At 47.2% G+C, this 27,575-nt stretch overlaps 1 protein-coding gene across 7 annotated transcripts; it reads left to right on the top strand.

The window, feature by feature from the left end:
* On the top strand, positions 1-27,575 carry C1QTNF2 (C1q and TNF related 2). Of its 7 annotated transcripts, none has more exons than XM_077937415.1 (5): positions 1-3,932; positions 19,994-20,163; positions 25,173-25,190; positions 25,395-25,780; positions 26,233-26,414. In XM_077937415.1, exons 1-5 carry the CDS (start codon positions 3,682-3,684, stop codon positions 26,269-26,271), a joined length of 864 nt encoding a protein of 287 aa, XP_077793541.1. In that variant the 5' UTR covers positions 1-3,681; the 3' UTR covers positions 26,272-26,414. The 7 variants fall into 7 exon arrangements, with proteins under 7 accessions (XP_077793541.1, XP_028705720.1, XP_077793538.1 ...); XM_077937414.1 differs by adding an exon at positions 9,576-9,659 and having other exon boundaries at positions 3,788-3,932; positions 19,911-20,163; positions 25,173-25,780; positions 26,233-27,575; XM_028849887.2 differs by having other exon boundaries at positions 25,173-25,780; positions 26,233-26,402.

Below are 27,575 nucleotides of genomic sequence, written 5' to 3'. Positions count from 1 at the left end.
TTTTTTTTTTTTTTTTTTGGAGATGGAGTCTTGCTGTGTTGCCAAGGCTGGAGTGCAGTGGCACAATCTCCACTCACTGCAAACTCCGCCTCCCAGGTTCACACCATTCTCCTGCCTCAGCCTCCCGAGTAGCTAGGACTACAGGCACCCCCCACCATGCCTGGCTAATTTTTTTGTATTTTTAGTAGAGACGGGGTTTCACCATGTTGGCCAGGATGGTTTCGATCTCCTGACCTCGTGATCCGCCCACCTCGGCCTCCCAAAGTGCTGGGATTACAGGCGTGAGCCACCGCGTCTGCCGGCCGACTAGTCCTTTTTTGTCCTTTGGGACTCAGCTTAAATATCACCTACTGAAGAGATCATCTAGACTTTTCAATCAAAATAGGTTATCTCACAGACTTCATACCATTATTCTTTCCCATGTTTTCCTCTTATTTGCACCACAATTTTGAATTATATGTTTATTTGGTTGCTGGTTTCACATTTGTCTGGTAAGCTCTGTGGAAGCAGAGACCTTCCTTATTCGTTCATCACTGTGACCCCAACATCAAGCAGAGTGCCTGGTGCATTGTTGCTGATATTTAATCAACTGATTAATCTGAAGGTTGATAGTAGGATTGAAATGGTGTTGAGCATAGGAGGTGGATAGAAAGAGGAAAGAAGGCAGTCCTCTAGATTTCTTCTCTGCTTGTTCTGATCCACACTCATCTCCTTTCCCTGACTTTCACAGCACCTATAGTTCACAATATGACATGTCAGGATTTTAAGCAGACATGAATTTAATAAAAAGAATCAAATAAACTCAGAACCATTGCAGAACAAGTTCTGGCTTGGGCTTGCAGGAATGAGTCCCAAAACCCAAAGCCCACCGTCGTACTAACCCCACAACCCCAAGGGAACAGTTACTTCTGCCACAGTCAGCAGGCCAGCGACTGGCCCAGTCTGACTACAGGAACGCAACATCTTAGGTGTAATCTGGGGATCAGGAACTGGCAGAACTCCAGAGTCACACTGCACCTTCCAGGTTACCACCAGCAAAGTGGATTCCTCCCAGGCTGCTGCCTCCTCTTCACGTAACTGTTTTTGTGTTTGGTTTTTTGTTTTTCTTAACACAATTTTGAATTCAGGTCTTTCCCAGGTGCACAGGACTAGCTAAACCTAAATTATAATGGGAGCCCCAACAGCAAGGAGTCTAAGAAATGGATTTTTAGCTTTCTAGTCTCTGTTGTATAGGAGGGCACACCAAGAAGAGTTTGGACAATTGTGGAACAAGCCAATCTGCCACATCTGCCTCATGGCTGCCCCACTCTGTGGCCATCAATGTCATATCATTCATCTTCTCTAGATGGATACTAGCATGTTCTCTAGATGTGAGTAGATGTGAAATGAATTGAATGAAATCGAAGGGGAAAATCCTCTTTCATGTTCACACTTTGCACCTTTCCTATGGCACTTAATTATATTTTGCCTCCTAGTGTAATTTGTGTTCTCATTCAGAAGTTCATCTCTTTGTCCCCATACTCATAATAGGTAATAAATGTTTATAGACTGTGGCCGGTGCGGTGGCTCACGCCTCTAATCCTAGCACTTTGGGAGGCCAAGGCAGGTAGACGACCTGAGGCCAGGAATTCAAGACCAGCCTGGGCAACATAGTGAAAACCCATGTCTACTAAAAGTACAAAAATTAGGCGGGTGTGGTGGTGCGTGCCTGTGGTCCCAGCTACTCAGCAGGCTGAGACAGGAGAATCTTTAGAACCTGGGAGGTGGAGATTGCGGTAGCTGAGATTGCACCACTGCACTCCAGCCTAGGCAACAGAGCGAGACTCCATCTCAAACACAAATGTTCGTAGACTGAATTCAAGACAGAGAGTAAAGACAGAGGCTAGGGAGAGGAAGTTCTAAGCCCCATTCTAGCTTGACACAGTTCCCACAGCTCGTAGAACTGCCACTTCAGAAGTATTTTGCATTGCCTGCTACATGAAACCATCAGCACTGCAAGGAACCATAGGACAAGGACCCAGGAACTCTGCTAGGCTTTAGGAAACCTAGGTTCCAGGTATCCTTCAAAAGTTGGGAAAACATTTGCCCCCATTGATTCAGTCAGTAGTGTTTACTAAATGTTTCACACTGCCAGGTATAGCACCACTGCCTTTCTTATACTTTTCATTAACCTTTTTTTTTTTTTTTCTAACCAATGAGAGCATACCAGTGATTTCAACCTCTGTCATAATGGAGCCACATGGATAACACACAGATATTACCACTCTCCCCTAGGAGAGGGGCTTTCCTGAGCCCTTTAGATTCTGAATGACCTCCAGGCATTCTAAGCAGTTTCCTCACCTTTCTGATTGCTGACACATCTGACCCAAGGGGCAGTGGATGGAAGTTTCCTTTCCAGCCATCTGTGTATCAACACCCTAAACTCCACATGTTATCATTCTTTCATTTTCTAAGGTCACACTTCCCCTACATTCAGACAAGTCTCACTGATCTCTCAGGGTTCACCTGAAACATCACTTTCCCAGGCCTTCCCCTTACTGCCCAGTTTATACTTTTTGTTTTCTATAACACTCATTTCACTTGTAACCACTTGTTTCATCCCCAACTGGAGGACTCTAAGTTTCATGAGGGTAGGTATCAAGCCTATTTGTTTCCCTCTATATCCCCAGCACCTTGCTTGGGGACTGACACATAATGGATGCTTATCAAATATTTGTTGAATGAATGTTTGTTGAGCCTACAAACTTTCATTCTCAAATGGTGTTTATGTAGTATTAGTAATAATTTCCTACATAGTTAAATGGCTTACCAAACATCTTTATGAGTTAGTATCCCAACTTTGGGGTAAAGGCAGTGCAAGTAATACTCTCCCAATTTTTTAGAAAATAAAACACGATCTATGAGGTTATCTGACTTGATTAAGGCAGTGGTTCCAACGTTAGAATTCAAATGCATAGCTGTATTAAAATTCTGACTATAAATTTTGTGTCAGTTACCAGCTGTTAACCAGATGCTCTTGCCGTGGAGCGAAATATGGGTAGCTAGTGGAAGAGAGCAGTGGAAAGAACAGGGAGAAGCGAAAGCCAGGCCTTGGAGGATTTCCTTTCCTCCAGTGCCTGCTTGATTCCTACACAGGATTGCTTTGTCTATCCTGGGAGTTGAGACCCTCCATAAGTCTCTCAATGACTTGAGGTTGGGCCAGAGAGCTAGTGAGGCCAGTGAATCCTCACCTTCTGGGGAGGAGAGAAATGAGAGCTGGGACACAGGGCACTCACCCACAGTAGTGTGTATGTGCACACTCACATCTGGACAAAATCCACACCAAGGCATGCATACAAATCAACACAGAATGAGCCACTGCACAGTCATACACACATTTAAACATGCACCCCACATACAGATGTCTAGCCACTATCCTGTACATCCAGCCGCTGATGTGCACTCCAGTTGTACACCAAGCTGCCGTCTTGGACATGTGCATGCACATGTACATACACCAAACAGCCCTGATGAAAAATTTGGATAAACGCACTTTTGCGCACACACAACTAAACACATCCATATGATTTATCATCACACTCAAGTCCATGCACACCTTTGCAAACGTGTGGGAAACAATCACTCTGATCACTCTGGTGCACACAACCTCCAAATGCACTAACAGGCTCTACCCACGCAGAGATGCATCGACACACCCGAGTTGTCATCAGCACTGCAAGTTTTTTCCAAACAGCTGCTAAAAAGAGAATGCTGCACTGCGGGCCAGCCCACGTGACCGGGAGGAAGGCTCTCCCGCCCATGACGGGATGGGAAAACTATGCCTGGGGCCGACGCTCGGCCCGGCTGCTGCAGCCGAGGAAAGCCGGGACGCGGAGCCCCGCCGAGAGCTTCTTTGCTCCGGACGCCCCTGGACGTGGCGGACAGCCGCGAGGGTGAGTGGCCCGCACCGCGGTCGGGCGGGGGCGGCAAGTGCGCGCGGGGAGGAGGAGGACTTGCACTGCTGCGGGCGGGGCAGGATGCGGAAGGCGGGAGAGCTGCCAGCGCGCCTTTATTGCGGGTTGGGCAGCTCGCGCATTCCTGCCTCTCGACTTCTGCCTTCTGTATTATAACACAAATTAACATGTTTTGAGTCCATACTGTGTGCCAGGCTCTGTGCCCTGTGGTTTACCCGTTACAATAGTAATACCCGTAGCTCTGCCATTTATTGAGCGCCTACTTTGTGCCAAGTCCTGCCAGCACTTTACTTGTGCTCTTTCATTTTCATGACAACGGATTATCCCTGTCTACAAAAGAGGAACTGGGCTCAGAGACATTAATGATTTGGACAGGGTTGCACAGCTAGTAACTGATGAAAAAGGGACTTGGAGTCTGGTAAATCTGAGTCCAATACCCGAGCTAACAATCACAGTTCACATGTACTGAATGCATTATTTCATTTAATCTTCATATTTATTTAAATATATGATACAGACTGGCAAACTGAGCTCAGAAAGTATTGAACGGCAGGCAGAGATTTGTACCCAATGCTTCTTGACTCTCTTCACTCTCCTTCCCTGCCTAAACTACTTGTCTTAATATGCTTTGTCCTTACTTCTCCATCCCCACTGCTGCTGCCGCGTTCTAGGACCTCGCTTTTCAGCTAAACAATTGCAATGGGCCCTAATACTCTCCCAGCCCAGGTCTCTCCTGTGACACCATGAGTCCCTTGCACTACCTCATTGTGATCCTCCTCTGCTCCTTGACCACAAAACTGCCCTGCTTGGAAGCCTGCAGCGGTCCCTTCCTTAGACTGGCCATTTCTCAGAGACCCTGTGTTTCCACCATGCTGAAGTAGCAGTAATAGAAAGACAATGTCCTACATAGGGCAACCCAAGGCTGGTACTCAGTTAGCATTGTTAAAAATCTGTCCTCTCACATCCTTATTTTTGCCTTCCCTCTGCACCATTCTCTAATTTATTCTGTCATCTGGAGTAATTATATCAATTACTCCTGCTTTCAACTGCCGGATCCTCAGACTCTCCACACACATTTCCAAGCATCACTACAGCCCTTCATTGTAACACATCAGATTCACTGCAGAATTTGTTTCCTCCCAAATGTCTGACTTCTCCCCATCTCCTAGCAGGGATACCACACTTACCTGTCTTCCAATCCTTAAACCTTAGGGTTACCTTTTGTTTTAAATGTTATAAAAGTAACGATGCTCATCACAGGAAATTCGAACAGTTCAAAAGTTAGAAAGAGAAAAGTAAAAGCCTACATACTCCCTCCCAATTCTGAAAGGTAACCCCTTTAACAAGATTTTGCGTCTTTTCAGAAAGTATTTCCCCAACCCTTCTGTACATATATATACTCTATATTTGTGCTTTTTTTTTTTTTTAACTCAAAAAGAAGCATACTTTACATTCCATGGTACAACTTGCTTTTTTCACTTAACAGTGTGTCTTCGCCTTGTTTACATATCTACATATACAGGCCTACTTTGTTCTTCTAATGGTGTCATAGTGTGTCATTGTATGGATGAACTGAGATATTTTTCACAAGGCTGGAGTCATCTTTGAAGCCACTCTGTCTTCATCGAATATTCAGCAAGTTCTCCAAGATGTCACTTTTTTCTCTGCAAATCTCCCTATTCTTCTCCCGTCTCTCTATTCCTTCTCTTATCCTGACCCTGCTAATCAGACAGTCTCTCTTGCTGTCTCAATCACTGATGCGTCCTACTCCTGAATGTTCACTGTGGGGTAACAGAGTCCCTCTCCACACCCACAGCTTCACCCACTCCTTCTTCCAGGTCAAAGGCCTGCCAACCTTAATTTGCCTCTATGAGATGAACTCCTGCATAAATCAAACTTCTATTAGTTACATTCTATTTTAGCTTTTCTTTCTTTTTTTTTTTTTTTTAGATGGAGTCTTGCTCTGTCGCCCAGGCTGGAGTGCAGTGGCACGATCTCAGCTCACTGCCATCTCCGCCTCCTGGGTTCAAGCAATTCTTCTGCCTCAGCCTCCTGAGTAGCTGGGACTACAGGTGCACGCCACCACAACCAGTTAATTTTTGTATTTTTAGTAGAGACGGGGTTTCACCATATTGGCCAGACTGGTCTCGAACTCCTGACCTCGTGATCCGCCCGCCTCGGCCTCCCAAAGAGCTGGGATTACAGGCATGAGCCACCGCGCCCGTCCCATTCTAGCTTTTCTTTTGAAAGGAATTATGTGCCAAATATTTATCCAAGCAAATAACCTTCCCATGGATTTGTTCACTTCTATTAAGTGGCTTACTCCTGTAACACACATACACATGCGCATACACATCACTGCCCTGTTAGTAACTCCCCTGTTAGCTGAGGGGCCATGGTAGTGGAACTTGAGCTCTGGGCTCCTAGCCAGCAGGACTGAGTTCCACCCAAACTTTGACCTAGGAAAAGTAATTTTTCCCTTTTCTGAGCTCTGTTTTCTCTTCTGCCAAGTGGAGATGACAGTATCAGCCTCTTAGAAGTGTGGGGAGAATTAAGGGAGATATGAACATCAAAACTTTGAAATAAGAACACACAACATACATGGAGAATCATTACTCTTTTCCTCTAGGTTAGGGGTTGCAAACCCAGATACTGACAGGGGCTGTGCACAATGTGTATGGGAATGGGATGCATGATATTTGGGAGTGGTGAGGACTGTGAACACTCTAGAACACAGGCTGTCTGTCCTAGTCAGCGTGGGGCACCATGACAATAACACAGTCTGGGGACATGCAACAATAGACATTTATTTCTCACGATCCCTAGAGGCTGGAAGCCCGTCATCAAGGTGTCTGAGTGTTGGTTTCTTCTGAGTCCTCTCTCCGTGGCTTGCAGGTGGCCATGATCTGCTGTGTCTTCACATGGTTGTCACTCTGTGTATGTCTGTGTCCTGATCTCCTCTTCATATAACGACACCACTCATACTGGATTAGGGCCTACCCATATGACTCATTTTACCTTGGTTACCATTTTTAAGGTTCTATCTCTAAATGCAGTCCCATTCTGAGAATCTGAGAGTTAGGACTTCAGTGTGCGAATTCTGGGGAGACACAAGTCAGCCTGTAATACCTTGGCTCAAGGGGCAGCTACCTGGTGACCTGCGTAAATGCAGGCTCAGTGCTGCCCAGATCCTTCTGCTGCTCAAGAAAAGCTGCAAACGTCGATGTTAATATAAAACCTCCCAAGTTTTACATTGGCAACAATTTCCAATTAAAAACCCAAAACAAAAAGTACAGAGTAGTCTGTGATCCACGTGAGGCCACTGATACGCCAATCGGTCCCTGTTTGTCTAGGCTCTAATTTCCTCAGTGGCAGGGGCATGTTCCATAGCTTTTTAATCCTTCTCAGCCAGTCTTTGCACGTTGTTTATTCTCTCTCTCTCTCTCTCTTTTTTTTTTTTTTTTGACAATGTCTTGCTCTGTTGCCCCGGTTGAAGTGCAGTGGCACTATCTCTGCTCACTGCAGCCTCTGCCTCCTGGGCTCAAGCGATTTTTCCCCCTCAGCCTCCCAAGTAACTGGGACTACAGGCAGGCACCACGACGCCCAGCTAATTTTCGTAGTTTTTGTAGAGACGAGGTTTCGCCATGTTGTCCAGGCTGGTCTCGAACTCCTGGGCTCAGGCAATCCACCTGCGTTGGTCTACGAAAGTGCTGGGATTACAGGCATGAGCCGCTGCACTCAGCCTACACATTGTAATATTAACAAAAAGTTAAAAGCTAATCATTGAATGACTCAATTTGAATTTTTACAATCTTGTTGAAAGTAGGGCACACCTGTAGAAATCCTGTACCTCTTTGCTTTCATGCCAAGCTATAAAATCGCATTAGCCATTATAACTGCCTTCATAGCCATTGATGCCAAAGTTTGCAAATGTTCAGCTCCTCACAGGGTCGCTATTACAGCCACTTTACGGATGGGAAAACAGCAGACCCAGGTCTACCCAGGTCTGCTTGTTTATTTTCATGAGTGTGACAATCTTCTCCCATGACATCCTCTCTCTCTTTGTTCTCAGGAATGATTATTGTATCAAAAATCACGACTGTTACTGAGTGCTTACTGTGGGCTAGTTGCTGCATTATCTCATTCAATATTCATAATTACTCTATAAGGGAGGTGTGAGCAGTCAAATTACTTGAGGGAGGCATCCCTAAAGACCTCAAATAATTCAAAACTGGTGTCATTAAAAGCTCACCTGCTGAATGGAAAACCAAACATCCTATGTTCTCACTCATAAGTGGGAGCTAAGCTATGAGGATGCAAAGGCATGAGAATGACACAGTGGACTTTGGGGACTTCAGGGGAAAGGGTGAAAGGGGGGTGAGGGATGAAAGACTACAAATAGGGTACAGTGTATACTGCTCGGGTGATGGGTGCACCAAAATCTCACAAATCACCACTAAAGAACGTACTCATGTAACCAAACACCACCTGTTCCCCAATAAACTATGGAAATTTTTAAAAAGTTAAAAAAAAAATAGCTCACCTGCTGAAGAATGGTAGCTATTTCTGATTACCTATTAGGACAGTGCTGTTATGTGGCTCTAGCATAAACACAGTTTACAATTTACAATCCACACTGCCTTACAAGATTCTTGACAACTTTTAACTTGGGAAAATTGGGGTTATTTCAGATTTCACACATAAAGTGAAACAATAAATATTCAGATTCAAATAAGACCATACATTATTATCTTTCTCATTTTACGGACAAAGAAACTGAGACCTAGAGAGATTAAATAACTTGCCCAAGGTCAAACAGCTGGAAAATGACTTCACCACCAGACCAGCTCATGCTTCTCTAAGGGTAGACCTGTGGCCGGGCGCGGTGGCTCAAGCCTGTAATCCCAGCACTTTGGGAGGCCGAGACGGGCGGATCACGAGGTCAGGAGATCGAGACCATCCTGGTTAACACGGTGAAACCCCGTCTCTACTAAAAATACAAAAAACTAGCCGGGCGAAGTGGCGGGTGCCTGTAGTCCCAGCTACTCGGGAGGCTGAGGCAGGAGAATGGCGTGAACCCGAGAGGAGGAGCTTGCAGTGAGCTGAGATCCGGCCACTGCACTCCAACCTGGGTGACAGAGCGAGACTCTGTCTCAAAAAAAAAAAAAAAAAAAAAGGGTAGACCTGTATCTGATTTTTTTTTTCTTTGTAGAGCTGGTGGGGCGAGGGGAGGGGGGATCTCACTTTGTTGCCCAGATGGTCTCACTTTGTTGGCCAGACTGGTCTCGAACTCCTGTCTTCAAGTGATCCCCCACCTCAGCCTCCCAAAGTACCAGCATTCTAGATGTGAGCCATTGTGCCCGGCCCTGTATCAGAAGTTTAGGGTTACTCTGAACGCCCATTAAGGCCTGACCAGAAATGACTCCATGAAAGTTCTTGGGCTCACCCAGAAAAGTCAAGGAAAACTTAGCCTTTTCTCCCTGACCTCTTCAAAGTTCAGAATTTCTCTCCCTCAGTTCTTAGATCTTGTAGTCCCTTTTATGTCATTCCCAGGGATTGTTGTCTAACCCCAAAATTTCCTTCCCCTGCCGCCTGCCTGGTGTTGGATGCTGTTACATCTAGATGCCGTTGGGCGCCTATTACAAAGGAAAAGGAGAGTGAGGCTCTTTTTTCCTGGTCACACAGGTGTGCCGGCTGGATGCTCAGGTAAGCAGATCATTATAACCTGCCCAGGTAGTTCTAGGGATCAGAGTGGGCCCTACAGGAGCAGCAACTACATCTTTTCACCTCCGAATCCCCAGTGTCCAGCCTCAAAGGCAATAATAATAAACCATACTATTTATTGGGTAGCCATGTGCCAGGCCACCGTATCATGCACACATGCACACCTGATAATCCCATTTGGCCCTGTCACTTGATGAGATAAGCACCATCCCGCTTCTTCCCTGGTCTCTGGATTATGGAGCATGGACACGCCAGGTGGCTCAAAGTTGTGAAGCCAAGACAACACCCCATCCTTCCCTCAGAGCAGAAACAGCAGGGCAGGAACAAAGGCTCGGCCTCCCTAGGACTTTTTTTTTTTTTTGGTAGCACCTGACAGAGCCATAATTCAAACTAACAAGTGAAAATGGGAGTTTATGGAAGCTACCGGAGTCTCTACCTGAAATGTATGCAGGACTCAGGGTGGCAGATGAGGACTGGCTTTTGTTAGTTCAACTGCAGTTAGTGGCAATTGCAATTTTAAACAAGGTCTTAAAATTTGTATTGTCACATTCAATATCCATTATCTTGTTTGATTTTTGGAATGGCAAGAAATAATAAAATAATAGAAGCTAATGCTTTTATACCTCTTGCCATATGCCAGGTCTTATTCTAGAAACATTAAATTCTCATAACAACTGTCTAAGGTAGGTTCTATTATAATCGTGTTCATGTTGGAGAGGAGGAGACTGAAGGGGAGAGATTAAATAACGTGTGAAGGTACTACAGCTAGTTCATGGCATCTGAACCCACACAGCTATGCTGGAGCTGTTGTAGAAGCCAGCACGCGGCTATTGAAGACTTGAAATGCTCCAGTCTGATTTGAGATCCGCTGCAAGTGTGAAATACATCACTAGGCTTCAAAGACTTAGTACTAAGAATGTACAATGTCTCATTAATAATTTTTATGGTGATTACATGTTGAAATGATCATAGTTGGGAAATAATGGGCTAAATAGCATTGAAATTAATTTCACTTGCTTCTTTTGTACTTTTTTAATGTGACTACAAGACAAACTGACACGTGTGACTTGCATCGTTTTCCTATTGAGCCGAGCTGCTCACACCCACTCCCCCACTGCTGTGGTCAGGCACGTGGAGACGGGCCCTGGGGATGCGATACGGGAATGTGAACACCCTCAGCCGCCTTCTCTCCCCCTCACATCTCTCACAGCTGCTGCATTCTTCTCTCCCACGGCAGTCCTTGGTCTCCACGCGGCAGAAAACAGCTGTAGACAATGCCAAAGCTTGATGGCTTTGTCTTCGGCCACTCCAGAGCCTGACTCTTGCCCTCATCGTGCAGAGGAGGCAGCTGAGGCTCAGAGGTGCAGCAGGCCAGGGCCCCGGTTATGTACCACGTTCGTAAAGGCTGGGAGTGTATATATTAGAAGGTATAAGTCTTCAGCTTTAACACACGGGCTGATTTCCTCTGTGCTTTCAAGAATTCTTGCTGAGACAAACCCCTGGCTTCCGAGGCCTTGTTAGATCATGATGTGTCCTTGGATCTCATTTTCTAGGCTGAGCCAGAAATGAGGAGAGAGAAAGAGAGAAAATAGCAGATGAATATTTTCTGAGGCATCCTGGCAAGTGGGCCCCACGACTTCGCAGCCTCTGTATTTAGACTGTGGATTCTGAACAGTTTCCAAATGGACACTGATCCTGAGATCTGGAGAGAGGGGACATTTCGTGAGCACTGTGTGAGGAGCGGCAGCCAGCCGCTTTTTCCCTCCAAGGATCTCTTTAGCTTTTCAGAGAAGCTGGAGAGGACTGTTTCCAATTTACTTCCTGGAATTCGGGGAGGGCGTGGAATGTTTTTTATTATAGTATTCTATTCTCCCATCAAAGCGGATTTTCAGCAAGCTTCATCCGCAAGCAAGCCTTGTCCCTTTTAACACCAAACACCGGGAGAATTGCCCTGCTGGGTGAGATTTGGGTGTCCTCCTCCACCCAGGATAAGGTCTCCCCTGAAACACTCCAGGGGCTCCCAGTGGGAGTTCAGGACTATGATCCCTTAGTTCAGTTGCAACTAGTGACAATTACAATTTTAAATACGGCTCTAACTTCTGTATCATGTTTTGTTTTCAAATCCACTATCTTTTTTGATTCTCTGAATAACCCTGTAAGGCAGACTGGGCAAATGTTAATATGTCCATTTTACAGGTGAGGAAATGAAGGCCCAGATAAGATGAAATGACTTTTTCACAGTCACATGATTAGTAAGTTACAAAACTAGGACTGGGACCCCGGTCTTCAGAATCCAAGCCCAGTCATAGCATTGAGTTTTCCTCAGTGGCCAAGTGAGGCTTTGTCATCCACACTTTTATTGAGACCCTTGTGATCCCCTTGCTTTATAAATTGTAATAATACCGGTGGGCTGGGGAGGTCCTCAAACGCCAGTGGGACCTCAACCCCAGCCAGTGTCCAGGCTCTTGACACCATCTCAAGAAGGAATTCAAGGATGAGTTAGAAAATTGTGAAATTATGGTGACTTATTGCAAGGGGGAAAGTACACACTCAGGAAAGGGGGCTGTGGGCGTTCTCAAGAGGGAGTTGGGCAGAGGGGTTTGGGGTTTCTATCTTTATGGGTTTCTTTAACCAACAGGTAGAATATTCATGAAAATTCCTGGAAAAAGGTGGAGATTTCCCAGAACTGTGGTGCCACCTATTTCTACACCAAATATGGGTGTTCTCGGAGCTGTCGTGGCACTGGTGGGTGTGTGATTGAGTACATGAACGAGTGTATAAAGAGGTCCTGGGTGAAATCTCGATCAAATTCATCACCATGTTGGATCCAGTGGGTCTTAGCCAGCTTGGTCCACACCCTGTTTTTCAGGGTCTTATCGGCCTATACAGCTTCTAGTCATGTCAAACTGCTGCCTGGAATTTTCCTCCTGTGACCACCCTGGATTATTCCTGTCTCTGTAAGAGTGGCCAGTTCATTCAAGGTTGTTCAACAGCTGTGTGTTGAGTATTTACTCTATGCAGTTGCTGCGCTAGGCTCCGGCAGCCCAACTGAGAACAACATGCAGGGCCCATACTTTCCCGGACCTTCCATTCCAGGGAAAGAGCCAGACAGTTAACAAGTCAAGAAACAAACAAATGCATAATCACAAATTGGGCCAGATGCCTTGAAAGAACAGGATGGGATAAGAGCATATGCAGGGTGGGTGGAATGCTTTGGATCACATGATCAGGGCAGGCCCCTCTGAGGAGATGACATGAGACCTGAGACTTGAAGGATGAGGCTGGCAGCTACCTGAGGGCTTCCCGGAGGAGGTGAAGGATTGGGGGCATTTTAGGCACAGTTTTTTCCAACCGTGGAGCTTTTACAGTGTCAAACACTGGACTAGATAGAATCTTTGAACGCATTCCTTCACTCATTTCTCACACAAACTCCCTGAGGTAGGTATACTATCATTTTCATTGCATAGTTGAGGGAACCAAGTGCTGGGTGTTCCGTGGCTCTTAACCACGGAGTTAAATGCCACTCCTACCTATCAGTGTGTCAAAACCTGATAACCAACAGGTCAGATTTATTTGAGCGTAATTTACACCTTCCAATCTGCAAGGGGAGATTGTTCAGCACCCAGGCCTAGCAGGCTTGCTCAAGACAAGTATTCCTGGAACTTCTACTGGCAGACACATTCAGGAAGGATCAGTGAGAGGCCACGTCCCCACTTCTGGCCCTTCTCACATCCCAGTCTGGTCAGAGGGCCCTTGGGAATAAACCAGGGGGCCATGTCCTGTGGCCAGGAGGAAGACTTCCCTGACAGTAGACTCAGGCAGTGGCACTTTAGCTCCTAGTGCTTTTCTAGAACATGTGTATTGATGAATCATTAGCTACTTAGCAGAGAGATGAGAAGCCAGATTTAAGAACTCATCCATGTTCAGCCAGGCTCGGTGGCTCACGCCTGTAATCCCAGTACTTTGAGGTGAGGCAGGCAGATCACGAGGTCAGGAGTTCGAGACCAGCCTGGCCAGCATAGTGAAACCCAGTCTCTACTAAAAATACGAAAAATTAGCCGGGCATGGTGGCATGCGCCTGTAGTCCCAGCTACTCGGGAGACTGGGGCAGAAGAATTGCTTGAACCTGGCAGGCGGAGGTTGCAGTGAGCCGAGATTGTGCCACTGCACTCCAGCCTGGCAACAGAGCGAGACTCCATCTCAAAAAAATAAGAAATAAATAAAAATAAAAAGAACTCGTCCGAGTTTAGCAACCCATGAGTCTATTTCTGGGGTTTAGCCAACTAATATTTTTTATCCCTTTAGCAGGAAGGCTCTAATGAAGGTGTCCCTATTCAACTAACACCTTCCCACCCCCAGAAAGGACAATTTAGGAACTGAGATTGTTTTTTTAAAGGTGAGAAAGGACTAATACTTACCTCTCTTCTGGTTAATCGGACAGCTCTCTGTGGAGCACCTGCTATATGTAAGGCATTCTGCAAGGCTGGCCCCACCCTACAGGCCAGAGAGGGAAAGACCTAGCCCCTGTACTGTAAGGGGTCAAAAGCAAGGAGGGATTTGATCTGATCTGGGTTAGAAAAGCAGAGGAAAAAAGAACTGATTTGTATCAAGGGGTGTCAGTGCTCTCTCTTCTAGATTTCAGCCACTGCCTGGTTTTCTCTTCGCTGGGGATTTTCTTGAAGGCAGAGTCCGCAGCTACAACACTTACTAATTAAGCAAATATTTCTTGAACATCCACTGTGTGTGAGGAAGTTTGAAGCCAGGGGGCCAGCTGGGGTCCCTGTACTCATGGAGCTTACATTTTAGTGGAGACACATGGGGGAGGCAACCAAGTAAAGTGAATATGGGTGAGTGGAAAGAGCTGGGGAAAGGGAGCTTGCAGAAGGGGGGCGCTGGCTGAGAGGTCACGTCAGGGAATGCCTGGAGGAAGTGACATTTAAACTGAAATACAGCAGATAAAGAGCCAGCAAAGCAAGAGGGTGGAGCCGTGAGGTTACTGGCAGAGTGGCTGGCGCCTTGGGGCTGAATGGAGCTTGGCCTGGAAAAGGTAGTGGGGGTGGGAGGGGGGTGCTGGGCCAGAGGAGCCAAGGGAGCCAGGGAGGAGCTGAAGTTGGGGCGGAGGCTGGAGCCAGCTCATTTGGGGCCTCGTAAGCCGTGGCTGGGGTTCTGATGTTTGCTATTTAAGCCAGCACCTACTGGAGGGTCTTGGGGAGTGAAACCCTGATCTTTTGGCTCAGGCCTTGGAAACACCCCCCATTAACAAACCAAAGGGGTTGGCCGGGCGCGGTGGCTCAAGCCTGTAATCCCAGCACTTTGGGAGGCCGAGACGGGCGGATCACGAGTTCAGGAGATCGAGACCATCCTGGCTAACCCGGTGAAACCCCGTCTCTACTAAAATACAAAAAAAATTAGCCGGGCGAGGTGGCGGGCGCCTGTACTCCCAGCTACTCGGGAGGCTGAGGCAGGAGAATGGCGTGAACCCGGGAGGCGGGGCTTGCAGTGAGCTGAGATCCGGCCACTGCACTCCAGCCTGGGCAACAGAGCTAGACTCCGTCTCAAAAAAAAAAAAAAAAAAAAAACAAAGGGGCTTATAGTGGGGACCCAGGGTCCGGGAGGCTGTCCCCTCCACGCCTCTCATCACCTTGTCTAATCCAAGTGTGGGCCTCTCGAAGGACAGGAGGTCTTGCTCAAACACTGATTTACTCCAGCACCCCGAGAGAGAAAAAAAGCATCACTTGTACATTTTCAAAGTCATGTAGTGTGTGTGTAAAAATTGTAAAATAAAATACAGGGCATCAGAGAGATTTCTCTATGGCTGTGTGTGGTTTTGGCATATGCTTCAAGGTCTTTTCTGTAATGTGGGATATTTAGGAGGAAAGATATAAGAAATGCTGAAATAATGGAAAGCATTTGGGTACTAGGGTCAGCCAAACCCAAGTTCAAATATAACTTCTGCCACCAGCTAGTTGTGTAAACATAAGTAAATTAGCCTCTCTGAGTTTCAGTGTCTTCTATAAAATGGGGGGGAAATAGCGGGGGCAGGAAGCAAGGGGCATGGATTAAGCACAGTCTTCAGAGGCATACGACATGGGTTTGAACGCCATCTCCATTAATCTCTGATGGTGTGACTCTGAGTAGATAACTTCACTTCTTGGAGTATCTGTTTTTTCCTCTGAAAAAAAAAATGGGACAATAAGGGCTCAAGTAAGCTTCATAGGACTTAGGTAAGCTTCATATAAAACAATACAGCAGGCTGGATGCGGTGGCTCACGCCTGTGATCTCAGCACTTTCGGAGGCCGAGACGGGTGGATCACTGGAGTCCAGGAGTTCAAGACCAGCAGGTGACATGACAAGACCCCATTTCTACAAAAAATACAAAAATTAGCTGGGCATGGTGGCATGCTCCTATAGTCCCAGCTCCCCGGGAGGCTGGGGAGGAAGGAACACTTGAGCCCGAGAGGTGGAGGTTGCAGTGAGCTGAGATCATGCCACTGCACCCCAGCCTGGGCGACAAAGTGAGGAAAAAAAAAATTGTAGATACAGGGCTTCACACAGTGCCTGGAACATTGTAGGTGTGTAATAAGGTGGGTTTGCTTCTGCCTTGGTTTCCCCATCTGTAACTGAAGAGGTTGGATTAGATGGTTCCCTGAGGCCCTTTCCAAGTTCGTGATTCTAAATGTATTTAAAAGGTGCAAGCTGACAGTGGTGGCACACTCCTGTAGGTCCAACTACTTGGGACAGAAGGCTGAGGCAGGAGGATCACTTGAGCCCAGGAGTTCAAGGCTGCAGTGAGCTCTTGCACCATGCACTCCAGCCTGGGCAACAGAGCAAGACCCCCATCCCTAAAGAGAAAAGAAAAATAAAGAAAGGCCCTGGAAGAGTTAATCTGCCTGGATTCCTTGGGGCCTTAGTGCCCCTCTAAGCACCCTGCCCCCAGGCTTTCTCAACACCATTGTGTAGAGAATGGGGTGAGTGTGGCGCAGGGCACAAGCTGGGAGCAGGGCTATTTGGAGCCTTGTTTTTCTTGGAGGTGCTGTGGAGGCGAGGAGACTCTCCTCTCCCTCCCTTCCTCTAGGTTTGGAACTAGAATCTAGTCTCCCCGCCTTTATTTCCAAAACATTTCCTGGCTGTAGCTGCCAGCACTCCTCTGGGACTCTAGGAGCCTTCAGGCTCCAGCTCAGAAAACCCTTCCTCCCTGTGTGTCTCAGACACACACCCCTCCGCCCAGGCACTGGGGCCTACCCGGAACCACCTTTTGCAGAGAGGCATTCCCTCTTTGTCCGGAGAAGCTGGTGCAAGGCCATTGTGGTCAAGAGAGCAAATCCACCTTCCTCTTGTGGAGCCTGTGTGGCTGGGCATGGAGGTCAGAAGAGAGAGGGGAGCTGTCAACTGTGACAGATGGTTCCCTTTCTCTGCCTCTCTCTCGTCCGGCTGGCTCTCTTTTCTGCCTGTCTTCAGCTAGCTGTTTGCAGGATTCTCATCTGCCTTGAAGACTGGCTTCCACTTCCTTCCTCCCTCTCTCCCTACTGCAAAATGTTTGTAGACTGCAACTTTCCAAATCATTTCGAACCTGCTTTAAAAATTCAGTTTCTATTCTGGGGGTCCCAGATGTGCTGCAGCTCACAAATAAGGCTAACCAGTTTTCCAAGACCCTCATCATGTAGACAAGGGAAAGAAATGGTGATTCGCAGGGCCTGGGGAGTGTCTAGGCCATAGTTTTCCAAAAGCACCTGTCATTTATGTAACGCTTCCACGATGTTTGCCGTATCTGCCTACCACCTCTACTATTATTTATGTAACCTAGGTTGAGCAAGTGCAACATCAGAAATACAATCAAACTGCATCCTTATTTTTTCCTACCCCTCCCTACTTATAATTTAGTCAGTGAGGGGAGCTCCTCCTCCCCCTGGTTGAAGTCTCCACTCCCTGGCAACCCTTCCATTCCAAGGTGAGATTTCTTCCTGCTCCCTGAGTGAAGGTGTGAAACGGGCAAGGCCATCTGCTCCCCTTGTCAGCTCACCTCTTTCCAAGTTGAAGGGAGGCGAGGTACAAGGACAAGAGGAGGATTTCTAGATGTTTCATGACTGGGGCGGGCCTAGACTACTCTGCATCTCTGTGCCTGGCAGACATTTAAAGCTATCTTTTCCATGAGGGCCTTTTGCAGGCTCTTTGGGAGTTACAATTTTGGGCCCTGTGATTGTCACACTGCTGGGATGTGGGCAATGAACATTTTCCTTTCTCTGCAAGCCCAGGCCTTCCCCTCAGCATCTGTTTCCAGGGTTAAAGATCCTGGAGGGGGCAGGAGGAGAGGTATAGTCAGCCTGTTTCTGAGGGGAACAGCCAGAGGCAGCCAAAAGTCCTGGACAGGCTCTCCAAGAGCCAGGGGCCAAGCAGAGTCTGAAGGGAAAGGAGATTGAAGGCCTAGAAGGAAAAATGAGTTCCAAAGTTGAATGCCTGAGCAATGCGCCTGCCGTGCAACCAGGACCACAGCTGCCGAGGATGCCCCTAATACTCAAATGCTCTGATTGGATAGCCACAGGCTGAGTGAGGACTATGAAGCCCACAGTGCTTTGTATCTGGAAAGAGAACAGATTGAAGTCTGAAAGGCTCAGCATTGCAGCTAGAAGGGACCCTAGAGACCATCTACTTTAGTGGTTCCCAAAACAAGGTCTCTGGACCTCCATCAGCAGCAACATTTGGAAACTTATTAGAAATGCAAACAATCCAGCTTCACCCCAGAACTAATGAATCAGAAACTTTAGGGATAAGGCCCAACAACCTGTGTGTTAACAAGCCCTCGAGGTGAGTGTGATGCGCACTGAAGTTTAGGAACCACTGCTCTAATCCAGCCCCTGTTGTTCAGGTGAGGAAACTGAGGCCCAGAGAGGGAAAAGGGTTTTCCTAAGGTCACAAAGCAAGTTACCATTTCATAGTTTATCTCCATGGCAGGAAGCCATGCCTGGGATGTTCCCACTCCTGGTTTCATTCTTGAGAGAGAGGCTGTTAATTGCAAAGCAATGGAACTGATTTGTTGAGAGATCTTGGGCAAGTTGCTTATTTCTGCTCTGGGTCTCAGTTTCTGCGAATGCATAGTGAGGGCAGGGAGTAAATACCTCTGGGTGTATAGCACACTGATCTCCAGTGGGATCGTGCTATTGCTGCCATCAGCCTTAAGGACACGGTCTAGCCTGGGACGGGAGGGCACAGGCTCTGGATCTGGATGGCCTGGTTCAAACCTTAGCCCTGCCATCTACTCATCGCGTGATGTAGACCAGGAGCATCCAGTCTGTTGGCTTCCCTGTGCCACATCGGAAGAAGAATTGTCTTCGGCCACACATAAAATACACTAACATTAACTTTAATGTTATGAACTTTAAAAAAAGTTTATAACATTAAACTTTAAAAAATCGCAAAAAATTTTAAAGTGATGAACTTTAAATAATCGCAAAAAATATCTCATGATGTTTTAAGAAAGTTTACAAAACTTGTGTTGGGCTGCATTCAAAGCCATCCTGGGGTGCATGCGGCCCACAGGCCCCGGGTTGGAAAAGTGTGATGTAGACAACATTGCTCAACTTCTCTGAGCCTCCGCTTCCTCTCCTATATATCCTATAAGGGTATTGTGAAGATCAAGTAATGAATGGAAAGCTCTTAGCACATGCCTGGCGCACAGGAAGCACCTGGGGGAGGAGCTGCTACCGGCCTGCCAAGGTCGCTCAGGTGATGGTTGACCTCCACTCAGTAACTGAATCCTCAGCCCTCCTCATGCGCAACCCTGAGTCTCCCGTGAGAAGCAGACTACTTGCAAAGTCACCTACAATTCAAACATTTCTACCCTTGTAGAACTGTAACTTTCTATTCATGCCATAGATTTGGATGAAACCATGAATCATTTCTCTCCATTCACAGCTCCTCCCAGTCACCAGTCTCTGGGTCATAAGGTCTGCATCCATTTCAGCCACTCTGGGGGATGATGGTCTGATGATGAGTGCCTCACCCCCGAGACCCCTTCAAAGTGTATTCTGGGTAATGACTCCACTCACCCAAATACTTCCTCAAGATATGACGACTCTGTCCACATCACATCTACTTGAATGTGATGCAGGAAAGAGCAAGAGACAGAAATCCAGTTGAGTGTATCCCAACTGCCTCCTCCTGTGCATCCCCTCTGACCAGACCCAGGCCAGCTTGGTGGCCACACTCACCTGTCACAGCTCTCTTGCCTCCCACAGGTGACCACCATGATCCCCTGGGTGCTCTTGGCCTGTGCCCTCCCCTGCGCTGCTGACCCACTGCTTGGCGCCTTTGCTCGCAGGGACTTCCGGAAAGGCTCCCCTCAACTGGTCTGCAGCCTGCCTGGCCCCCAGGGCCCACCCGGCCCCCCAGGAGCCCCAGGGCCCTCAGGAATGATGGGACGAATGGGCTTTCCTGGCAAAGACGGCCAAGATGGACAGGACGGCGACAGGGGGGACAGCGGAGAGGAAGGTAAGAGGCCTACACCTGCCCCTCTCGTTCCCACCGGGCTGACAGCATCCGGCATGCAAGGGACGTCATGAAGTTGATAAAACTAGTATTAATCCTCTTCATTATAAATCAGATTACTGTTTACTTATAAACAGATATATATATATATATTCCCCCCCACCTTGAGACAGAGGCTTGCTCTGTTGCCCAGGCTGGAGTGCAGTGGTGTGATCTCAGCTCACTGCAACCTCTGCCTCCTGGGATCAAGCAATTCTCCTGCCTCAGCCTCCTGAGTAGCTGGGGCTACAGACGCATGTCACTATACCTGGCTAATTTTTGAGGTTTTTTTAGTAGAGATAGGGTTTCACCATGTTGGCCAGGCTGGTCTCAAACTCCTGATCTCAAGTGATCCATCTACCTTGCCCTTCCAAAGTGCTGGGATTACAGGCATGGGCCACTGTGCCCAGCCTCAGAGCAGTTTATACTGAAAGGAACATGGGTATTGAATTTTGTGTTCCTGCCCCTGGTGCACCTTTGGGTTGCTAAGTGACTTTGGAAAAGTCTCCCAAAATATTACTCAGAACTCTTGACGATTGAAAGTGACAGAAACCCAACTTACAGTCCCAAATGGAATGTATTAGCTCATAAAACTGAGACATCAGGCTAGGTGCAGTGGCTCACACCTGTAATCTCAGCACTTTGGGAGGCTGAGGTGGGCGGATCACTTGAGGCCAGGAGTTCAAGACCAGCCCAGCCAACATGGCAAAACCCCATCTCTACTAAAAATACAAAAAATTAGCCAGGCCTAGTGGCGCATGCCTATAATCCCAGCTACTCTGGAGGCTGAGGTAGGAGAATTGCTTGAAGCCGGGAGGCCGAGGTTAGAGTGAGTTGAGATTGCACCACTGCACTTCAGCCTGGGCAACAGAGCGGGATCCTGTCTCCAAAACAAAACAAAACAAAACAAAACAAAAACAAAACACAAAACAAAACAAAACAGAGACATCCAAGAGCCGAGCTCCAGGAATAGCTGAGTCCGGGAGCTCAAATATCATTGTCAGGGCTCTGCTTCTCTCTGTGTTTGTTGCATCCTCACAAAGGCTGGAAGTTCTGAAATAGCAACTGCTGGGCTCAGGCCCACATCTTCCTGGCTTCATCCACAGAGCAAATCTCAGAACAGCCAATTCTCCTTGGCCACATATGTATCCTGGACCAATTCCCTTGACCAAGGAGGTGAGGTGCCGCCGTTTGCAGGGCAGGCTCATGGGGCCACCCCTGCGTGCGTGTGTGTGTGTGTGTGTGTGAGTGTGTGTGAGTCATTGTGACTGACAGCCCTGCTAGGACCATATGAAATGAAATGGTGAACGGCAGCTCCCCAAAGGAAGGGATGCCAGGCAGACAGCAAGCAGAATGGATATACTCTACAGACCTTTCCGCTGTGACATTCCTTATATCTCCAAACTTTCACCCTAGCAACCAAGCACTTTTCAGTGTCAGCAGCATCCCTAAGCCTACATTTTAAGCAGTAGAGAAACATAATAATTTTTATTTGTATGGCATTTTCATGTTGACAAAGCACTTTTGAGCATGTTGCCCATCTGACCATCCATATCCTGTGCCGGAGGGATTCTTATTTTCGCCATGTTGCAGATGAGGATACTGAGAGTCAGAGTGATTCAGTTGAGAGCAAAATATCATCCCTGCAAGAACATGAACTTTGGAAACAAACCTGGACACTGATTTTGGCAAACTATTTAACCTCTCTCCAAACCATGGTTTCCTCATCTCTAAAATGTGGATAATAATAGCACTTGTCTCACAGGGTTGTGGTAAAGATGAAATAAAACAGTGTATGAAGCACCTGTCTCAGCGTAGACATACAATAAATGTTAGGCACCCTGTAATGGACTTATTGAGCTCACATAACACACAGATAGTTGACTGCAAATCCAGGTCTTTTCCTAGTACACCAAACTAATTCCTTCAAAAGTACCTCCTCTCCAGGAGATTAGTATAAAAGTAACCATCATAGCTTTGACTGGCGGTATGTGGGGGGGGGGGGGGGCGGGTCTTCCAGCGTGCTGGGCACTGGTGTCATGATATCCAATTTCCTGACCACAGCGGCAGACTGAGGTCTGGACATGAGCTCCAAGCAGGCCAGCTAGAGATTTCCCTGAGGTTTGCCTATGGATCCTGAGGGACAGAGTCCCTGCTGTTGACTTTTTCCCCAAATAGATAAAGCTTACCAGGAAGTTCTACCGTGTACTGGGGCTGCCTTTGGCCATCTCTTCTGCTATGTGTTGAGTCTCTGCAGAGAAGGAAGCCACCACACCAAGGAAGGCGGTGCTGGGAACCCAGCACATGTAACCCAGACGAAGCTTGTCACCCTGGGGCCAATTCAGGATAACATCCAACCGCCCCCCATCACCACACACACAAATTCACCCCCAGAAAAGTCTTTCAAGAGTAAAGTCAGCTTTTCCTGAAGTCTCTCAAAAAAGGTAATGAAGAGGAGGCCGGGCGCGGTGGCTCACGCCTGTAATCCCAGCACTTTGGGAGGCCGAGACGGGCGGATCACGAGGTCAGGAGATCGAGACCATCCTGGCTAACACGGTGAAACCCCGTCTCTACTAAAAAGAATACAAAAAACGAGCCGGGCGAGGTGGCGGGCACCTGTAGTCCCAGCTACTCGGGAGGCTGAGGCAGGAGAATGGCGTGAACCCGGGAGGCGGAGCTTGCAGTGAGCCCAGATCGCGCCACTGCACTCCAGCCTGGGCGACAGAGCGAGACTCCGTCTCAAAAAAAAAAAAAAAAAAAAAAAAAAAAAAAAAAAATTGAAGAGGAAAGCACGTCATATATTCATGGTAGGACTTCCCGGTAAGCTTTCTTACCTATTTGTCTCCCACCAAAAACCCCAAGTCAAAATGACTTGGGGGCTGCATGGTGGCTCATGCCTGTGATTTCAGCACTTTGGGAGGCCGAGGCAGGAGTACTGGGAGGCCAGGAGTTTGAGACCAGCCTGGGCAACATAGGGAGGCACCATCTCTACAAAAAATTTTAAAATTAACCAAGCGTGGTGGTGTGTGCCTGAAATTCCAGCTACTCAGGAGGCTGAGGCAGGAGGATGACTCAAGCCCAAGAGTTTGAGGTTACAGTGAGCTATGATCACACCACTGCACTCCAGCCCGGGTAACAATGTGAGACTCTATCTCTAAAAAAAAAAAAAAAAAAAAAAAAAAAAGGTTCAGTCTCTACTCCTCTTCTCTTGGCCCCTTTTCCCACCTTTTGTTTATTTTCATTTTTTCAAGAGTTTTGTGACTTTTCTTAGTTTTATTTTTTCCCATTCTGTTTCTTTTTAATTATATGAGTAATATACAAATACAGTCTCACTGTAATATATTCAAACAATACACATAAAGCAAAAGTCCTCCTTACTTACTACCCCTTCTCATCCTCCCCTCACCCTCCAGAGGTAACCACTATTAATTGGTTAGGTGTGTGTGTTTTCTGGCCTTTCTCTGTGTATTTACATATGTGTTTAATAATACTGGGCATTGTCAGGCATTTAACATAAGCACTCTGTTGCTGAAAATCAAGTGTTCAGTAACAAAATGCAATTTGGAAACCTATTTCCGAATTACGTAAAATAGGAAAAATTCAGATGCATTACAGATTAACTCAGAACTCTAAAACACAGTGAAATGCCTACATACAGACGTATAAGAAACAAAGTAACTTGTTAGGATGGAAAATGCCTGAAACATTACTTCCTTGACCACCCAATTCGTATGGGTGACATAACCTTGTGTCAGTGAACTCAAGTCATTATCCACATAGGTTTTGTTTAAAATGTTGAGTTGAAGGGACATAAACTAAATTGATTTTATACAATCAGTAGCCAAAAATGTTGTATTGAGAGAAATGTGTATTTTATGAAATATGAGTATGAAACATCAAAAAGCGTTCTAAAGGAAAACACAATTGGGGGAATTGTTCTGCAAGGAATGCCAGCTAGTATCTAGGGAATGTTTGCTATAGGCCAGGCACTCTTCTATGCGTTTAAATGGGTGTAGAAATATTTAGCATTGTGGATTCCTTTTGTTTTCCTAATTTTTATTTTTTAGAGGCAAGGTCTCACTCTGTTGCCCAGGCTGGAATGCAGTGACACAATCAGAGCTCACTGTAACCTGGAACTCGTGGGCTCAAGGGTTCCTCTCACCTCAGCCTCCCAGGTAGATAAGGCTACAGGCGCACGCCACCATGCCTGACTAATTTTTATATTTTTTGTAGGGATAGTGTCTGGCTACATTGCCCAGGCTGGTCTCAAACTCCTGGCCTCAAGCGATCCTCCAGTCCCAGCTTCCCAAAGTGCTGGGATTACAGACATGAGCCACCATGCCCAGCCTGGCTTCCTTTTAACATAAAGGCTCTGGCCACCTGCTGTTTCCTCTTAGTATATGTTAGAGAAGGTTTCATAGAGCACACATAACTCTACTTTTCTTTTTTTTTAACTCCTGCATAGAAATCCACAGTATGAATGGACCATAATTTTTTTTTATCATTTTCCTTTGGATGGGCATTTAGTTGTTCCTATTTTTTGCTATTGTAAGCAATGCCGCAATAAAATCCTTGTACACGTGGGCAGGGCTTGTATGCACTAGGCAGGGATTTTACTAAGATCAATGTGTTGAAATCAAGGGGCTTTTTCTAGTTCTCTTCTCAACCCATTACCAGCACAGCCCGTGGAAGGATTGATCTGGCAGACAGACCAGACCCTTCCTTAGAAGGCAGGAAAAGGAAAGGGTGTGAACTTTTTGCCCTGATCCACAGTGATTTTTGAAGGTAAGTATCATCATTTCCATTTTCCAGATAGCTAGCGTTAGGATTTACGCCCACTTCTATGTGTCTCCAAAGCCTTCTTGTTCTTTCCATTACCCAAGCACTCCTTCTCCAAGGTTGGAAAACCAAGGCGCACCCCTCTGCCTAGGTCTGTGAGGACCGTCCATAACATCAGCTGCTCTGTCTTCCAGGTCCACCTGGCCGGACAGGTAACCGGGGAAAGCCAGGACCAAAGGGCAAAGCCGGGGCCATTGGGCGGGCTGGCCCCCGTGGCCCCAAGGGGGTCAACGGCACCCCCGGGAAGCATGGCACGCCAGGCAAGAAGGGGCCTAAGGGCAAGAAGGGGGAGCCAGGCCTCCCAGGCCCCTGCAGCTGCGGCAGTGGCCATACCAAGTCAGCTTTCTCGGTGGCAGTGACCAAGAGCTACCCACGGGAGCGGCTGCCCATCAAGTTTGACAAGATTCTGATGAACGAGGGTGGTCACTACAATGCTTCCAGCGGCAAGTTCGTCTGCGGCGTGCCTGGGATCTACTACTTCACCTACGACATCACGCTGGCCAACAAGCACCTAGCCATCGGCCTGGTGCACAACGGCCAGTACCGCATCCGGACCTTTGATGCCAACACCGGCAACCATGATGTGGCCTCAGGCTCCACCATCCTGGCTCTCAAGCAGGGTGACGAAGTCTGGCTGCAGATCTTCTACTCAGAGCAGAATGGGCTCTTCTACGACCCTTACTGGACAGACAGCCTCTTTACGGGCTTCCTAATCTACGCCGACCAGGATGACCCCAACGAGGTATAGACATGCCAGTGTGGTCCGCCAGGCAGGGAGCAAGCTTCTGGACTTGGGCTTACAGAGCAAGACCCCTCAACTGTAGGCTGGGGGTGGGGGGTCCAGTGAGCAGTTCTAGCCTCAGGCTGACCTCCTCTGCCTCTTTTTTTCCCCATCATTAAATCCAAACCTTTTTATTCATCCGACCATCTATTGATTCACTTCTTTTTAAAGTATCTACTATGTAACAGGCACTATGCTATTCTCTGAAAGGCGCAGCAGTGGACAAGACAGAGCATCTGTCCTCATGCGGCTTACATTCTAGCAGACGACACAATTTACAGATAACCAGGCAAATAACATAATATTATGCCAGGATAGAAATGAACATGCCATGGTTGACAGTAATAGGAATAACAGGAGACAGGGAAGAGGTGGAAATTTGTTTCTTTTTGTTTGTTTGTTTGCCTTTTTAGGTTTACTTACATACAGTGACTCTCCAAATTTTAAGTTGACAGCTCAGTGAATACTTTTTACTTATGTGCACACCCTGAAACCTCCATGTAGATCGAAGAACAAGCTATTTCCAGCCTCTCACCTCCCTTCCCCAAAGGCTCTCTTAAGACCCCTCTAGGTCAGTACCTGGAAAAGTTCCATTTTTGAGCTGAGTTCCAAAGAAGGAAATAGAGCAATGCAAAGGCCTCGGAAAAGAGGTCTCCCAGCAAAAGACTCTGCAAGTGCAAAGACTTTGACGGAAAAGAGGGAGGGGCCAACGTCAGAACTGAGAAGCGAGGCATGAGGCGTGAGGCTGGAAGATAATACAGAACCTCCCAGGCCATGGCAGAGCTCGTTCCACTCACAAAGGCTTATCAGAATGCAAAGTGAGCACGACACTGATAAGCGGATCATCTTGAATCTGCTCAATGCATGAGTCAAGTCGGCCACAGACTTGAGCACTTTGTTATTAGTTAATCTTTTTCAGGTCCGCTTCTCAATGAATGAGATACACCAGGGTATGCACGTACGCCTGAGAACCGCTGCTCTAAGATGGCAGGAATGGATCCCACGCAAATGAATCTCACCCCAAGCCCAGGTGTTTCCAGTATGCAGGGGTCTGAGGGCTTAAGAAGCCGCAGTAAAAGTGCCAGGTGCTGGCGGGATGTGGTGGCTCAACGCCTGTAATCCCAGGACTTTGGGAGGCTGAGGCAGATGGATCACTTGAGGTCAAGAGTTCAAGACCAGCTTGGCCAACATGGCGAAATGTTATCTCAAAAAATACAAAAATTAGACAGGCGTGGTGGTGGGCACCTGTAATCCCAGATACTGGGGAGGCTGAGGTGGAAGAATTGCTTGAACCTGGGAGGTGGAGGTTGCAGTTAGCTGAGATCGTGCCACTGCACTGCAGCCTGGGCAACAGAATAAGACTGTCTCCAAAAAAAAAAGGCAGGTAGTGAAAGCCCCATGAAACAATTTGCTGGAGAGAATTTTCAGTTGAAGCCACAGCTCCCTAGCAGCTTTCTCTGGCTGCCCGCCTAGAGAGATACTCAGGGACTTCGATGGCTGCACGGGATGGTTCTGGAAGGAGTGGCCATCTCCATAAGTAAAATGGGGTTTATTTAAAATAACTCCATTTTCTCTGGGCCATAAATGGTTTGGGATTGGGGTGGGTCTGAAAAATTCAGGAAAGGCTTTCTGACCCAATCAGATTGACGTGTGGTTTGGGGTCCCCTGCAGCAACCCTGTGGGAAGGGGTCAGCTTTGGCCAGTGAACAGTTCTTTTTTCCTTTTCTTTTTCTTACAAATACAACTTTTAGAAGAG

Source organism: Macaca mulatta, chromosome 6, assembly GCF_049350105.2.
Source record: "Macaca mulatta isolate MMU2019108-1 chromosome 6, T2T-MMU8v2.0, whole genome shotgun sequence".
In the NCBI taxonomy this organism is placed as follows: domain Eukaryota; kingdom Metazoa; phylum Chordata; class Mammalia; order Primates; family Cercopithecidae; genus Macaca; species Macaca mulatta.
Note: the sequence above shows the minus strand (reverse complement) of the source record. Positions and strands in the feature narration are given on the sequence as shown.

What these genes read in the sequence shown, in the direction of transcription:
- C1QTNF2 (XM_028849887.2), top strand. Translation starts at nt 3,682, where the DNA reads ATGCATCGACACACCCGAGTTGTCATCAGCACTGCAAGTTTTTTCCAA. An exon ending in CGTGGCGGACAGCCGCGAGG is followed by an intron (nt 3,933 to 19,993) that starts GTGAGTGGCCCG and finishes CTTTGCTCGCAG; the next exon opens with GGACTTCCGGAAAGGCTCCC. An exon ending in GGGGGACAGCGGAGAGGAAG is followed by an intron (nt 20,164 to 25,172) that starts GTAAGAGGCCTA and finishes TCTGTCTTCCAG; the next exon opens with GTCCACCTGGCCGGACAGGT.